The 16,836-nt window shown below is 35.9% G+C and overlaps 1 protein-coding gene across 1 annotated transcript; it reads right to left on the bottom strand.

The window, feature by feature from the left end:
- Positions 1-678: 678 nt before the first annotated feature.
- On the bottom strand, positions 679-1,452 carry LOC138881909 (uncharacterized). The gene has a single exon (XM_070162211.1). The coding sequence runs from the start codon at positions 1,450-1,452 to the stop codon at positions 679-681; it is 774 nt and encodes a 257-aa protein (XP_070018312.1).
- Positions 1,453-16,836: the final 15,384 nt, after the last annotated feature.

Genomic DNA, 16,836 nt, shown 5'->3' with positions numbered 1-16,836 from the left:
ACCTAAAATTGTGAAACTCGTCTATTTATACAGGGCTGGAAATTTCGAACCAAAATGCCCTTCGGGAGGTTCTGCGGTCGCACTTTTACATGTGCAGTCCGCAGATTCTTTAACTTGTCAGGAACTGGAGGTCTACGACCGTATAATTCTAATTTATAGTCGTAAGGCACTCTTTTTGAGGTCCACACTTTTACATGTGCAGCCGCACTTGATCTTCTACGGCCCGCGCTTTTACACCTGCAGTTGCGTAGCTCTTCTTCAGTGGCCGCACAATTCCTATGCGGTCCGCACTTCTGGGGACATGGAATGCACATTCTCTGAACTTTTGGTCCTAGCCATCTTTTGCGGCCGCACAATTCATGTGCGGACCGCACTTTGCACCAAACTTTGTTGGCTTTTCCTTCATCATCTGCAGCTGCTGATGATATTCTGCAGTCCGCACTTTTGGGCTTCTGTGCCTTTTATGGCCTTGAGATTCATATTACTCATTTTTGAGTTGGATTTCATCTCGGGAGTCCATCTTCCAATATTCCTGCAATTAAGCACATTTCATCAGTTTTTGGGAACATAATTAAATGCTTTTGGACTAAAACAAAAGCGAAAAGGCACTAATAAGTAGTCAAAATCCCCACTTATCAGACCTCCCTCATGCAAATAGTTAGCTTCGGATGCCCCTAATCACCGGGCCAACGGGCCTTGGAAAGATTTTCTATACAATTGGCCTCTCTTGAAGCTATATCGTGTTGCATTGGCGCGTAATGCCCGTAATGCTTTAAGGTCTTTGGGCAATCTCCCATGCTCGAGATAATCAATTATTTTATTTCTCCAGTCCAAGACCAAATTAGTCGAATTTACCTCATGGTAACCATCAACGTCTAGGACTGAGTTCATCAGCTGTACTACCATCCCGGAATCTGATCCCTTTATTTTCGTCGATGATCCTAAGTTTGCCAATGCATCTGCTTTAGCGTTATCGTCCCTTGGGATATGAGTATTTGACCACTCCCAGAATCGCGTCAATAGAGCTTGGACCTTTATCACGTATTGTTGCATGAGTTCTTCGCTGTTGTCAAAGATCTCGTAGACCTGATTTACCACCAGCTGTGAGTCACATTTTATTTCAATGACCTCGGAGTCAAGTCCCCGGGCCAATTCAAGCCCTGCAATCAAAGCTTCATACTCTGCTTCATTATTAGTTAAAGGGATTGTTTTGATGGCTTGCCTTAGGATTTCCCACAAAGGCGTGATTAAGACTATTCCGAGATCGGAACCTTTTACATTGGAAGCTCCATCCGTAAATAAGGTCCAAACCCTTGATGTCAATTTCGACACCATTACTGCCTCCTTGGTTGCCATAGGCAATAAACCCGAACTGAAATCGGCCATGAAATCAGCCAGGACTTGTAACTTAATTGCAATCCTTAGTTTATATTCTATATCGAATTCACTCATTTTGACGGCCTATTTGGCCAATCTTCCCGAGAGCTCGGGTTTATGGATAATGTTCCGCAAAGGGAAAGTAGTCACCACGACTATCGGGTGGCATTGGAAGTGGGGCCTCACTTCCAAGCGACAACTATGAGAGCTAAGGCCAGTTTCTCCAAATATGGGGAGAGAGTTTCCGCTCCCGTTAAAATTTTTCTAACATAATAAATGGGGGTTTCGTACCTTCATCCTCTCGAACTAAAATCGCACTTATTGTAACTTCCGAGACCGCAAGGTAAACGAGCAACGTTTCACCTTCTTTTGGTTTTGAGAGCAATGGAGGGCTTGATAAGTACTTCTTTAAATCCCTTAAAGTCTACTGGAATTCTGGTGTCCATTCGAAATTATTTTTCTTTTTGAGCAGCGCAAAGAAGCGATGACATTTTTCTGACGATCGAAAAATGAACCTGCTTAAAGCTGCCAACCGCCCCGTGAGCCTTTGGACTTCTTTTACGTTTGACAGTTGGTCGGGGATGTCTTCTATGGCCTTGATTTTATCGGGGTTTACCTCAATCCCCCTTTGTGAGATCAGAAATCCTAGAAACTTACTAGAACTAACCCCGAATGCGCACTTCTTGGGGTTAAGCTTCATATTATGCTTCATTAGGATGTCGAAAGTTTCTTGCAGATGTTTAAGGTGTTAACCTGCATTTAAAGGCTTAATGAGCATATCGTCTATATAAACTTCTATAGTGTTTCCTATTTGATTTTCAAACATCTTGTTCACGAGCCGTTGATAAGTGGCTCCGACGTTTTTCAACCCGAAGGGCATCACATTGTGACAATATGTACCGAAATTCGTTATAAACAAAGTCTTTTCCTGATCCTCTGAGTTCATCTTGATTTGATTGTACCCAAAATAAGCATCGAGGAAACTCATTAACTCATGCCCGGCCGTGGCATCAATCATTTGATCAATATTTGGTAATGAGAACGAGTATTTTGGGCACGCCTTATTATGATCTTTATAATCTACACACATGCAAAATTTATTGTTCTTCTTGGGCACTAATACTACATTGGCTATCCAGTCGATATCTTACCTCTCGGATCGAACTGATATTAAGCAAGCAGGTTACCTCTTCTTTGACGAATTTATTCCTGGCTTCGGCAATAGGGCATTTCGTTTGCCTTACCGGAGATATGTTGAGATCCAAGCTTAAGTTGTGAACGGCTACCTCCTCGGAATGACTGTCATATCCTCATTCGACCATGCAAAACAATTGGCATTATATTTAAGAAATTCAATAAAATTAGACCTGAGTTCTGGGTGCAGTCCTGTCCCCAATTGTAACTTCGAATAATGCAACTTGCTCCAGTTCTTCCGCCATGGATTTCATTGCATCCGTCTCTTCTAGAACTTGGAAATATCTCGACACCTGATAATATTTTGATGCCTCTGTTCCAGGGCTAACCTCTTCTAGTTCGGGAGTAGGTGTCGGTTCCTGTAAAAGGAGTGTTGCATGTTCCTTTCCTTTGATATTGGAGACCGAAATTGCATTCATCTCTGGTGTTGCCAGTTGATCACCTTTTATCTGCTTGATTCCTTCAGATGCTGGAAACTTCAGCAATTGGTGATATATTGAGGGTACAACTTTCATCTCATGTAACCATGGCCTTCCCAGGATAATACTGTTCTCATATCACCATCTACCACTTCGAAAAGAGTTGTTTTTATTATTCCTTCAACATTCGTAAGCAATAAAATTTCTCCCCGGTCGTCACACTCATGTGGTTGAATCCATTGAGGAGCTTCATGGCCGGAATAATGCTTCCGGTGAGTTTATCTTGCTCTAATACTCTCCATTGTATGATATTAGCCGAACTCCTTGGATTTACTAGAACACGTTTAATCTTAAAATCTAACACATTTAAAGAAATTACTAGTGCATCGTTGTGTGGTAGCTGCAATCCGTCTGCGTCCTCCTTCGTAAATTGTCTTCTCGAAGCCTTTTACTATGAGTTATTGATACTTTTGTCTTTTTGCTGTCGAAAAGATGACCCCGTTAATCTCATTCCCTCCAAATGTCATATTGATCGTTTGGCGTGGGGGTTCCTCTCCTACTTTTGAGGGTTCTGCGTTGTCTATGTTATGACCATAATTGTTCTTAGATCGATCACTCAATAACTCTCTGAGGTAACCATTCTTCAATAATGTTGCCACTTCTTCCCGAAAGTGTCGGCAGCTCCCTATCCGATGGCCATTTATCCCATGGTATTCACACCATAAGTTGGGATCCCTCTCGTTAGGATTAGATCTTATCGGTCTCGGGAACCATGCCTCTTTGATGTTTCTCATGGCTGGCACCAATTCTACTATACTAACTTTGAAGTTGTATACTGATAACTTGGGGTAAGAGGGATCCGTGACCCCGACGTTTCTTTATCCTACAGTGATCTATTATTCCGACCATGATCGGTCCTTCTGTCAATGGTGAACTTGTCTGGTGTCCGGAAGCCTCTACCACATCCTTCAATCCACTCGTAGGGCAAAAACCGACCCCTCGAAGTTTGTTTGTTCGTGTCGTAGTCATTTTTTGATTTTTCTCTATTTTTCTCCCGTCCTTTGATCGTCGATGGAAATCTAACCTGATCCTTGATCCTTATTTTTGACTCGTACCAGTTGTGGACGTTGGCCTAAGTCGTTGCTTGAAACTCAAGCAGGCTTTCCTTCAATTTTCGGGAAGCGTAAGAAATTCTCGGATTCGATCCTTTGGTGAATGCTTCAGCTGCCCATTCATCCGGGGCAGCCGGGAGCAATATTCTTTCCTTCTAGAATCGGGTAACGAATACTCGTAGTAACTCGGACTCTTTTTGTGGAATCCTGAATATATTGGCCTTTCAGGCCTTTACTTTTCTGTCCCTGGCATGAGCCTTGATGAAAGTCTCCGAGAGCATTTCGAAGGAAATTATGGAATGCTCATGTAACAGTGAATACCACGTCAAGGCTCCCCTTGTGAGAGTTTTCCCAAATTTCTTTAGCAACACATATTCGATTTCGTGAGCAGCGAAATCATTTCTCTTCACCTTAATTTTGTAGGTGATAATATGCTATTGAGGGTCTAAAGTTCCGTCGTACTTTGGCACTTCAGGCATTTTGAACTGTTTCTGATTAATTCTGGTGCCTTACTTGTCTTGTACGACAATTGAGTATACTTCTTTAATTCCGGTCCTTTCAGTACCGCTGGCGCGCCCGGGATTTGATCTATGTGGGCTTTTACTTCCCTCATAAATCATAAAATTTCATTGTTGAAAGGATCATTATTGTTATTGAGATCGGATCCGCTCCCCCAGCCCCGTCGGAGCCAACTTCACCGTTAGGAGTGTTGTTGTCGACCCTCTGTGTTGTTTGGTTTGCCGGAACACCAGGAGGAATTAGATCTCGTATGTTTGCATTATTCGAAGCTCTTGATAGTGTCTGCTTTAACTCCGTCATAACCTTATCCTGTTATGTGAGATGACCTAGAATGATCATATGTTGCTCTTGCATGACTCTTACCGCATCAACGACATGCTCCTCATCAGCATTATCGGGAGTTGTCTCCCGAATCTGTCGAGGATACTGCATGTCAAGCACCAGTGTGGCGCCATTCCCCTCATTTTGGGTGTCACTATTGAGTCCTCAAAATGAGGCTGATATCCTCGAACATCGGGGTTGCGCATGTTGTTAACCATGTTATCTGCCATTTCTTATGATTCTTTCTACGATAGAGTAATCAAAACATGTCAGTAAAAGAGGCGAGGATCACTTTAATTGCACGACTGTCTAGGCCCCACGATGAACGCCAAACTATTTACCTGTAAAACGGTGCAGTTGACTTTATACGTGGTTTCTAGACAAGTGAACTAATTTGATCTTGAAATAATAAAATAATCGAAAACTTATGCGATACTTAGCCATAAAATGTAGACAAAACGACAGAAATGATAATTCTGGGAACAAGGTTTCCGAGCATAATAGTAATGAAATTAAAAAAGCAAGAAAGTAATTAAGGTTATATTAAGATTTGTTAGAATGTAGTATAAGTTTGCTAGAAAATTCTCCTCCTTTACAATGATAGTTGAGCTCATTATTTATAGCTATGTCTAAGGAAGTTGGTCCTAGGATCATGTCCCTTATTTATGTCAATTATGAGGGCAATTGATGAAGATGTAACAGTGAGCATAAATGCCCAAAATTCTTGTAACGGGCAATCGCTTTTAATGCCGCAAAATATTCTGATAATTATAATATTCTGAAATTTCATTGGTGAGATTGCAACTCATGATATAGCTATTTTTTTAATTATAGGGTCTAAAAGGTGGATTTTTGTGAATTTTATCCTTCAAATCGATAATAATAATAATAATAAATTGGTGTCTTCAAATAAAAATTTCAGTTGCTTCTTGTAACGACCCGACTGGTCGTTTTGAGCGATTGTGTCTGGATCAGCAGTTTGAGGTCGCGAGCAGCTTCACATTATGTATATCGACTTGTGTGCATGGTTGGATTCAGTTTCTGGATTAATCGAATTTGAATTGGAAGAAGGAACCTAGTTTTGGAAGCTTAAATGGTGAGAATTTGACCGGAATCGGACTTTTGAGTAAACGGCCCCGGAATGGGTTTTAGGTGATCTCAATAGCTTTGTATAGTGATTTTGGACGTAGGCGTGCGTTCGGATTGTGTTTTGGAGGTTCGTAGCTAATTTAGGCTTGAAATGCCGAAAGTTGAATTTTTGAAGTTTCCGGTTCGATAGTGAGATTTTGATATCGAGGTCGGAATGCGATTCCGAGAATTGTAGAAGCCATCATGTCATTTTGGACTTTTCTGCAAAATTTGGCATCATTCCGGGTTGATTTGATCGGTTTCGGCACAAGATTTTGAATTTGGAAGATTTCGAAGTTCATAGTTCGATTCATGCTGTGATTCATCGTTTTGGCATTGTTTGATATAATTTGAGACCTCGAGCGAGTCCGTGTTAGGTTATATGTCTTGTTTGTGTGTTTAGACGGGGTCCCGAGGGCCTCGGGTGTGTTTCGGGTGGGCTACGGGTATTTTTCCCCTTATTTTGAACTGCTATTTTTGCTTCTGGTATTCCTCTTTCGCGATCGCGAACCTCATGTCACATTCGCGATGTGTTGTTGCTGGTCTCCTCTTTTTCCCTTCACTACGTTCGCATAGAAACTCATGCGATCGCGAAGGTCTATTTTCCTCTACTTCGTGATCGCAACTGTATTCCTGCGTTCGCATTATAGAAATTAGGAGCCGGGGGCGGTTGGCTATTTTCTCTTCGCGTTCGCATGAATAAGCCCGCGATCACATAAGCCCTGCCCATTGTTCATCGCATTCGCGTCCCTTTTCTCGCGATCGCGAAGGGTATTTCTTGAAAGCTTTGAATCTCTTCTACGTGATCGCGTTTCTTCTCCCGTGACCACGATGCAAAAAACATGGGCAGACAGAATATATTCCAAAATCGAGGGTTTCACCACATTTTGACTTCTAGAGCTCGGTTCTTGGCAATTTTTGGTGAGTTTTTCATGAAATTCAATTGGGTAAGTGTTATTCAACTATAATTATCTATATTTCATGAATTTGTCTTTATTTTTATCATTTAAATTGTGTTTTGGGTTGGGGAAGGAGTTGGTTTTGAAGAAAGTTTCTAAAATGAAAAATCGTGATTTGAGGAACCAAATGGTATCAGAATTTGATAAATTTTATATTATTGAACTCGTATCGGAATAGGTATTCAGTTTTTGTAAAATTTGTCAGGTTCCGAGGTGTGGGACCGGTGGTCGACTTTTGGACCAGTTTTTAGAATTTGATCAAGATTGAGACTTTATGATCCGAAATAGTCTCTTATGTGTTTTATTTGTGCTTTGAAGTTAATTTGGTTAGATTTGAGACATCCGGAGGTCTTTTCACCCAAGAAGTGAATTTTAGAGTATCAGTTTGTCGTCTTTGAGGTAAGTATCTTGCCTAACCTTGTGTGGGGGACTTCCCCTTAGGAATTGAGTCTTTTATGCTAATTGTAGTCCAGGCATGCGAGGTGCCGAGTGTGTGCTCAGACTTATTTGTGGGAAATTTTCCTCTAGGGTTCTTAGGTCCTTATGTGGAAAGTATCCCGTTATGATTGGGTTTCCTAGTTGCTTAAATTGCCTCTATATGCTCCATATGATGTTGTTAGCTTTTCTCTAATTCTTACGTGTTACATTGACCCTTAATTGTATTAATTGAAGTGATTGTCTTCTTTATTATTTTGATACTTCTTGATTGTGAGTTCCTCTATGACTTCGTGCAAATAGGTTCCATGTCCAATTGTTGTGGTTGTCGGTGTAGTTATCACGTGCTTATTATGTCTTGTTGTTTAGTTGAGGTTTCATTGTGAAGTTAATTGTTGGTACAAGTTTGGTTATAGCTGATTCCCTTGCCGGAACATATTTAATTCTTATTGTTGGTTCCCTTGCCGGGACGTGTTTATCCTTGTTGTTGACTCCCTTGCCGGGATTTTTTTTGTGATTGGTGTTGATTTGTATATTGGGATCGGGTTGCACGCCGCAACATCATTATATGATTTGGATCGGGTTTCATGCCGCAACAATATTATATGGATCGGGTTGCACGCCGCAACAATATTATATGGATCAGGTTTTCATTATATGATTTGGATCGGGTTGCACGCTGCAACAATATTATATGATTTAGATTGGGTTGCACGCCGCAATAGTACTATATGATTGGGATCGGGTTGAATGCCGCAACAAGAAAGAATAAAAGTGAATATTGATTCTTATGGTGAGAACGAGAGTAAAAGCACGAAGGGTGATGTCGTGAACTTTCTGCTGTTGTGTTTACTTGTTGTTATCAATTCAAATGTTTAAATTATTTAATTCCTTTATTGCGGTGATCCTTGGAGTTAGAACCCATAATGTTTTCAATACCTCACCGTATATATATATATATATATATATATATATATATATATATATATATATATATATATATATATATATATACACATACACAAACATCCCAATACTTCAAACTTCAACAATTGTTACATTCTTAATTCAATTAGTTTCTCAATTATATCTCCTTAACCCGTCTGAGGTTGTATTTTTCTTAAAAAGGAATTTCTACTAAGTTTTAAGTTGTTAACTCTCATGTTAAAGACAATAATCCATTCGATGTTGTATTTTAAATTAAAAAGGGGTACTTTCTTTACTCAAAGGATTTCCAAAGAAACAACTTCATCTTTTCTCGCTGGCTTTTCCTAATTAGCTTAGAAATTGTAATTTTACTTATATTAGGTAAATGGGACTTCTCGGACATATTGAGTGCATTGTACGGACGTTATGTATTGTATAGCATGTGAATTTTGTTGTTAAAAGTGAAAAGTGAAATGAAATATCGGGGCACAAGGTGCCGTATGTGCTGAAGGTTCGGAAGTTGAGATTATGATATGAGGAATCGAGGGTTGAGATGGTCGGGATTGTGTACTAGGCATGATGTGATTGATTTAGTTGGCATTGCTTTCTTCATTTGGATACATTCTTACTTATCTCTGTTCTTGTTATGTCAGTGTTGATTTACTTGGTTTTCTGATTTACTTGGTTATCTGATTTACTTGATTATCTGATTTACTTGGTTATCGTTCGTTACTACCCATGTTCTCCTTTATTGTTCCTACTGTTTGTATTTTGATTTCTCTCCGCTGTAAGTATTACCTCGTTAACTATATCTCGATATTTTATTATGATATCCTGTTTATTTCATTTGACCAGTAGTTGTCTTGACTGTTCCTCGTCACTACCCCACCGAGGTTAGTCTTGATACTTACTGGGCACCGCCGTGGTGTGCTCATACTACACTTCTGTACATTTTTGTGTACAAGCAGGTATTGATCGATAGTAGCTGTGCGGATCATCGCAGTGGAGACTCACGGTAACCTGTTGCTGCGTTCGCAGGTCTCGGAGTCACCTTCGTTTGTATTTACATTTCATTGATTCCTTCTCGTTCTGGAACAGTGTTGTGTTTACTTTGTATAATTACTCTTAGAAAGGCTTATGACTTGTACCACCGGTTTTGGGACTTGTAATTTGTTCAAAGTAATGTAATTTAAAGTTAGTAAGCATCAATGTTATTTCAGCTTATGTTAGGCTTACCTAGTTTAGAGACTAGGTGCCATCACGACTCCTGCGAAGGGATTTTTGGGTCGTGACACTTCTATTCATATGAGATGGAGTGAATAGCTTAACACAAAATTCTGTGAGAAAGGTACTTACACGTAGTAGGCGTTTGGACATAAATATCGTAATTTTTGTAAAAAAATAATATTTGGAATTAAGTTGAAAAATAATATTTAGAATTTGAAATTACGCTTGGACATACATTTCACATGAAAAGATATTGCAGTGTTGCGAGTGAATAAAAAAGTTTTTCTGAAAATATTGAATTTGGTTTTTGAAAAACTCATTTTTAATTTTTTTTTTAAAAAATTTACAAAATATCACGGGCAATCACATTTTTGATTTTTTTTTTGAAAAAAAGAAATATTTTTATGGATAAATGGGACCGTAGTCTCAATTACATGACAATATTCTGAAATTTCATTGGCAAAATTTGAAACTCATGATAATAGCTGTTTGTTAATTATAGGGGCTAAAAGGTGGATTTTTGAGAATTTTATCCCTCAAGTCGATAATAATAGATCAGTGTCTTTAAATAAAAATTCCAGTTGCTTCTCTTCAAATGAGATGTTATGGCCATATTTACTAACTAGGAATGAACATAATCATCTGCCTCATTGAATTATACTATGCCAAAAAAAGGTGGTCTAATCCGTTTAAAAAAGATGGGCCATAACTAGTTTACAAAACTAGAAGATAATATCTAGCCTAAAAGAAAGTTAATAAATTGTGCCTAAACTAATTTACTATTGGAACAAATCTAAAGCTAGGATAAAGACAGCTTTAGTGGGGAATTCCTTTTAAATCTATCTCTTTCGAAACAAAAGTAATAACAAGAATATATGTGGAGTATATTTAATAGATAGGAAGATTTACCATCAAAAGGGTATAGTGGAGCGGTTAGTACTCTTCCGTCCTTTATTAGAAGTTTCGAGTTTGAGCTCTAAATGCAAAAAATCGCTTTTAGTATAGAATATTTTATCTTCAAGTGGGATTTTTAGTGCGAATCCAAATTTATCAGATCTAAAAGCGGATATCAAATACCGAATGAGAAATCCAAAGAAGGAGCAGGAGATTCTTTCTTGGATAAGGATTAGCAACAAGCAAAGGAACACAAACTTTTCCCAGTACTATTTTGTAAAGAGGAATCACATTCATCTGAGGAAGAATCAAGAACCAAAAAGTGAATAATATGAGATTATGCCCTCCAGATAAAATCAACATATCATGTCAAAGAATTGTCGAAGAAATTGACCACCAACTAAAGGAATAGAAGATGAGAACAATAAATAAATATAAAATCATATCATATCGTTAAATCCGTCGTTACGTAATCGATGAGAAGTATCACTTTATAGAACGACAGATTTGGTGTGATGGCATGGTTACCTTGCTTTTTTCTCTCATCTAGCCCTTCCTTATTATTAAATAATCATATTTTATCTTTTACATTGCTTTTTAATAATTCTACTCCATATTCTATTTTTTCTTAGTAATGTTATAAGTTTGTTCTTCATGGCTTTATAAAACAACGACATACAATATAATCTATTCAAACGTTGTATTCATCAAATAGTATAGTACAATTCAGTAAAATACAATACAAATTATGAAACGACATGTAACAACAATCCAAACAAGTTGTAACTGTACCCGATGTCAAAATAAAAAAAATCAAGCAATTTAATCTTAAGAGCCACATGGTTAAGGTAATAATACATATTAGATCACTTAATCATAATAAAAGTTTATATGCAAATTAAATACATGTCTTGCGCTTTTATATTTGGCGTAAATATTGGGTGCGGATATATTTTCACTTAAAGTGAAAAATAAAAAAAGCACTACGCATCACTCGAATATAGCATCATTTGCAACTTGTTGAAAAGGTATTAATTCCAAATGTAATGAGAAAACCTTATTAAAAAGAATCTTGCACTATCTAAAAAGGAAAAAGAAATATATTAATGCAGCAAAGTTTTCCTATATAAAGGCAAAGAGAGTTCTTGAGTTCTAACCATCAAATTCTTCATTCAAGATTTGGTCCAATTCTAATAACACTTCTTATATTTGCAACATAGTTGTTGGTGGTGCAATGGGAGACGCCGAGCCGACTAATTACTAGTACAATTAGGACCTCGATATAATTTTATTCTGTTTAATATATCGGATGTTATATATATTTTTTTTTCGGGATTCTTCTCATTCTTCTTTCTTTCTTCTCTATTTTACCCTTCACTCTTTGTGAATTTGAAAGTTCTATAAGTAACTTGAGAGAGAATAGAGAGCGGGCTATACCCTAACTTAGTTTATTCAATATTCGATTTAATTTTTTTTGGTCATTTTTCATGTTTCTTAGATAGATTGTCCGGCATTGGTTTAGGGAATATTGGTATTATCTCTTCGTGTTGTTTTAAGCAATCCTTACTTTATGAGCTGACAATTGAGATTGAGTTAGGCAGAAATATATTTTTTTAATATGGCAAGAGTCAGACTCCACCACTATTTTGGGTTTATTCAATGTTGGTCTCATGTCAGTTATCTACGAGTTGACTCTTGCATGAGCGTGTGAGAGAGTGTTAGATTGTCCATCGTTGATGGAAGGAAAAAATCATTTTTCATATGGTTTTAGGTAATTCTCATCTGATGAGTTAGGTTTTGAGATTAAGTTGCCCGGCGTCGTCATTGCACCACTAATAGCCATAAGTTGCTTTCTGATTTTGATCTTGCAAATAATTTCCTATAGCTGATATCATTCTTTCGTTCTCTTTTATGTTTTCTTGATCAGGCAAACATGTTATCTTGGGCAATGGCGGAGGCAGACATTTTATCAAGATTATTAAAAAAAAATCTCTTATTTAAGGAATTCAATAATTAATATATATTAACAGGAAAAATAATTTTCACCTATACGATTCTCCACTAAAGTTGAAAATATTTACTTTTTAAATTTGTTTTTTTGGTCAGGTTAGATTTATGAAGGATTGAAATACCCCAAGAACAATTTAGGCAGAAGGAAAAAATTCAGCAAAAGCTATATAGAAAAAATTTATTAAACTAGAAAGAGAACTTGGTAGGAGGATTTTTCACAACTCCTAAACTCTTGAATCTCTCTACATCATAGCTATATCTCCACAATAGAAAATGTGTAGTAGTACCCATATTTATAATACTAAAAAACCAAAATTGACTAGAATCTAGAAAACTTATTCCTACATCATTTAGGTTATGAATCCTAACTAGACATAAATTAAATAAACTAGTAAATACCAAATCTTAGAAGACGTAGGAATACTACTTAATCTTGGTTTAATTTTCAACAGCCTCCCTTAAACCAAGATCTTCAAACTTGAGCATGTCATGAGTAACATCAAGCCTTGTAGAAGTTAAGTACCTTAAACTCTTCACCAATTCCCTAAAATATGTGGCATCAACAAAATCACGAGTGCCATATTTAGTCAACTTCAATTTATCTTGAGTATTGCTCATATATGATTTGTCTTTACTCGTGGTAAATCCCTTCAAAACATCATCAATATAATTTTTCATTACTTTGAAATCATCTACTTCTCCAGTTGCCTTGTAGTTGGATTTGTACACCCAATTATCTCCAATTGAACATTCAATAGGTTGTAGAGTAATGCCACCAATAAATATATCATCTTGCTCCTTGAAACATGTAATCTTGAACAATGGCACAAAATTTATTTCATCTTCAATATCTATAATTATGTGTTGTAGTGCTGGATCCCAAGCTATTTTTGTCTCAATTTTGTGCAGATCATCAGAGACTTTCTCTTGATGAACCATCTTGTTTTTTCGTTAATAGGTTCATTTTCAATACTATCAAATAACTTTTCAGATGAAACACCAACCTCTTTTGGACGAACGTCCCTTGCAACCACATCTTCCTTTTTAGCAACTGAATTTTTTTTTGGCAAATCAATTTGAATATTATTTGACTTTCCTTCGCATTCAATAGAATCTCTATCACAACAAAAATTACATGTACCTTCTCTTCCCTTCTCCTCTATTTCTGAATTTTGACCTTCTTCATTTATCTCCGCCGGCTTTGATGTATCTTCTTTTTCTTTAATTGGTTGATCATCCTTTTCTTGTGATGCATCATCTAATGTTTCATCTTTCTGTTGATTCAATGATCTCGCATATGCCACCAATTCGCCTTCTAAATCATCAAGTCTTAGAGTGCTAAGATCTTTGGTAGATTCAAGAGTAACTTTCTTGTTGTTAAACTTTAAACTAAGTGACTGGAATATTTTCTCAACAATTTTAACTTCTTCCAATACTTCTCCATTGGTCCTTAGACCATTGACTATTTCAGTAATTCTTGCAATGAATTCTTTAACGGAGTCTATTGGTTTCATACAAGCCAACTCAAATTGACTCCTAAACTCTTGCAGTTTCTCTTTCCTTATATCAGCAACTTTTCGATGTGACTTAACCAAGATTGTCCAAGCCTCCATTGATGACTTTGCATGCAAATATTTTTTAGATACATACAAGTCGACCTTTATGGCGAGATAGTAGCGTGCCTTATATAATCTAAATATCTCTTCTTCTCCAATTGCATAACTGCATCACCCGTCAGTGTTGTGCCTTCTAGACGTTCCTCAAATCCTTCATCGATGGTGGACCATAATCCAATAGCCTTAAAAAAAATCTTCATCTATTGATACCAAGTTTCAAAATTACTTTTGCCATCAAATACAAAAATGGGACAATTGGGTAATAGAGTATCCATATTTTTTTTTGGTTCTCCTACCGGCTCTGACAGAATCTCACACAGGCTCTGATACCAATTTGAAGGATTGAAATACCCCAAGAACAATTTAGGCAGAAGCAAAAAATTCAGCAAAAGCTATATAGAAGAAATTTATTAAACTAGGGAGAGAGCTTGGTAGGAGGGTTTTTCACAACTCATAAACTCTTGAATCTCTCTACATCATAGCTACACCTCCACAATAGAAAATATGCAGTAGCACCCCTATTTATAATACTAAACAACCAAAATTGAATAGAATCTAGAAAACTTATTCCTACATGATTTAGGTTGTGAATCCTAATTAGACATAAATTAAATAAACTAGTAAATACCAAACTCTAGAAGACGTAGGAATACTACTTAATCTTAGTTTAATTTCCAACAATTTAGAATTTTTATAATTTTTTGTGTCCATTATTTTTCTTTTGTTGATTTTACTCTTTTGTCTTTTTGGCTTTTCTTTATCTAGTGGATTTCCATTTGTGTGGATTGAAGAAATGCAGCCAAAAAAGACACAAATGGGTGGTGTTTCTTTTTTCCTCTTTTATTTTTTAATATTTTTTGTTTGGCCTATGGATTTCATTTTGTGTGATTGAGGATTTTGCAAACAAAATACGACACAAATTAGTGTTGTTTCATTGTTTTCTTTTTGAGTTGCTTAATCGACTTCACTTTTTTCTTTGTGATTTGAAGAGAATGTAAGTGAAAAAAAAAAAAGGAAACAAATTAGTGGCAATTATCACTTTTGGGTGCTTGTAAAGCGAGCACCATATTACGATAAAAAATTATCAGTTATAATGCGAGAACTAACAAAATAAATTGTGAATGACGATAAATTAGATGACAAAACAAAATTATACTTTAAAGTGTCGTAAAATTTAACATGTCAATTAACCTATATGCAAAAATGAAGATATCAATCCACTATTTATAAAAAGACGATAAATTTGAAAAACCTCATACATAAATGGGTTCACAAAAATGGTGGCTAAAATTGGTGGCGAACCCAAGATTTTATATAAGCGGATTCAAATTAACACGACGATAGCCGCCAATAAAATCAACAACATGCATAATAAGCAATGTTTGCTAGCTACTATGTTTTTCTTCTTTTTGTTCTCTATCTCAAAAAAGTTATTTTTAATACCGCACTCTTATTTTTTAACAAGTAGTGCATTTTTTAATAAAAGAATTAAAACAACTATTTAAATTTATCTTTAATATAATTTATCTACTTAATTTGACAAATTTTGCTTTAAAATCTTTAACATTAAGTAACAAATTAAAAGTATTTTAAACTCTGAATTTCTGTCCTTGATATATGAGAAAAACAAAGTTGTTGTTTACAAGAAATAAAGTAATCGAATGAAAGAGTTGTGAAATAAACTAAACTAATATATATAAGTGGATAAAGAGAGCTTATAAGCCAAATAATAATAATAATAATGAAATACAAAAAAAAATGTTCAAATAAACAATTTCAATATAGACCAAATTAGATTAAAGTACAAAATAATAAATCATTTCAATAAATATTCTTGTATGTTTTACGGAAAATCATGTGATAGAAAAATAAATCAACGTTGAAATAAAGTTTGAAGTAAAGCAAAGTTGAGGGCCATTCAAGCATAAAGCTAAAAACTGTCCAAGAGCACTGGACCTTCCGGTATTTTTGAACCCGCTTGGACCGTCAGACCGCAACAACTGTATTGGTAAGCGGGTTCAATTATATTGTATACGGTATAATTTTTCGACAAAGCAGGTTCATATGAACTCTCTTGACTCCATGTGAGTCCGCCCCTAACTAAAATTATAATAATTTATTATGATTAAGTGACAATTTAAAGTAAAAATATATTTTTTAATATATGTATAATTGAATTGATGTAAATACCTAATTTTTATCATAGTCAAACAACGCTAATATAAGATAACCAATACTATCAAACAAATCATTTGTATTTAGTACCCGTTTGTCTAAAGGTATTTTTTTTCTTTTTTGGGTTTTTTTTGCAAAGATGTGTTTGTCCATGAAATTTTGTAAGTTTTTGAAAAAAATTCGAAAATGAGTTTTTTAAATCAAAATTTCAAAATTTCTTGTTTCCCCACTCACAAATTACAATATTTTTCAAGTAAAATGCATGTCCAAATATAATTTTAAATTCCAAATACTATTTTTCAACTTAACTTCAAATATTTTTTTTTTTCAAAAAGTATACTCCCCATTTCAGTTTATGTGAACCTATTTCTTTTCTGATCCGTTCTAAAAAAAGAATAACCCATTTCTAATTTTGAAAATAATTTAGCTTAAATTTATAATTCTAATATTACTTTTATAACCACACACAGAGTAATTTTTATGTTCAAACGCCTACTTAATGCTTATTGATTTGCACAATCTG

Source organism: Nicotiana sylvestris, chromosome 11 (genome assembly GCF_000393655.2).
Source record: "Nicotiana sylvestris chromosome 11, ASM39365v2, whole genome shotgun sequence".
NCBI classification, from domain to species: Eukaryota; Viridiplantae; Streptophyta; class Magnoliopsida; order Solanales; family Solanaceae; genus Nicotiana; species Nicotiana sylvestris.
Note: the sequence above shows the minus strand (reverse complement) of the source record. Positions and strands in the feature narration are given on the sequence as shown.

Bases quoted from the DNA above. Each gene is read 5' to 3' on its own strand.
- LOC138881909 (XM_070162211.1), bottom strand. From the start codon at position 1,452: ATGAGTGAATTCGATATAGAATATAAACTAAGGATTGCAATTAAGTTA.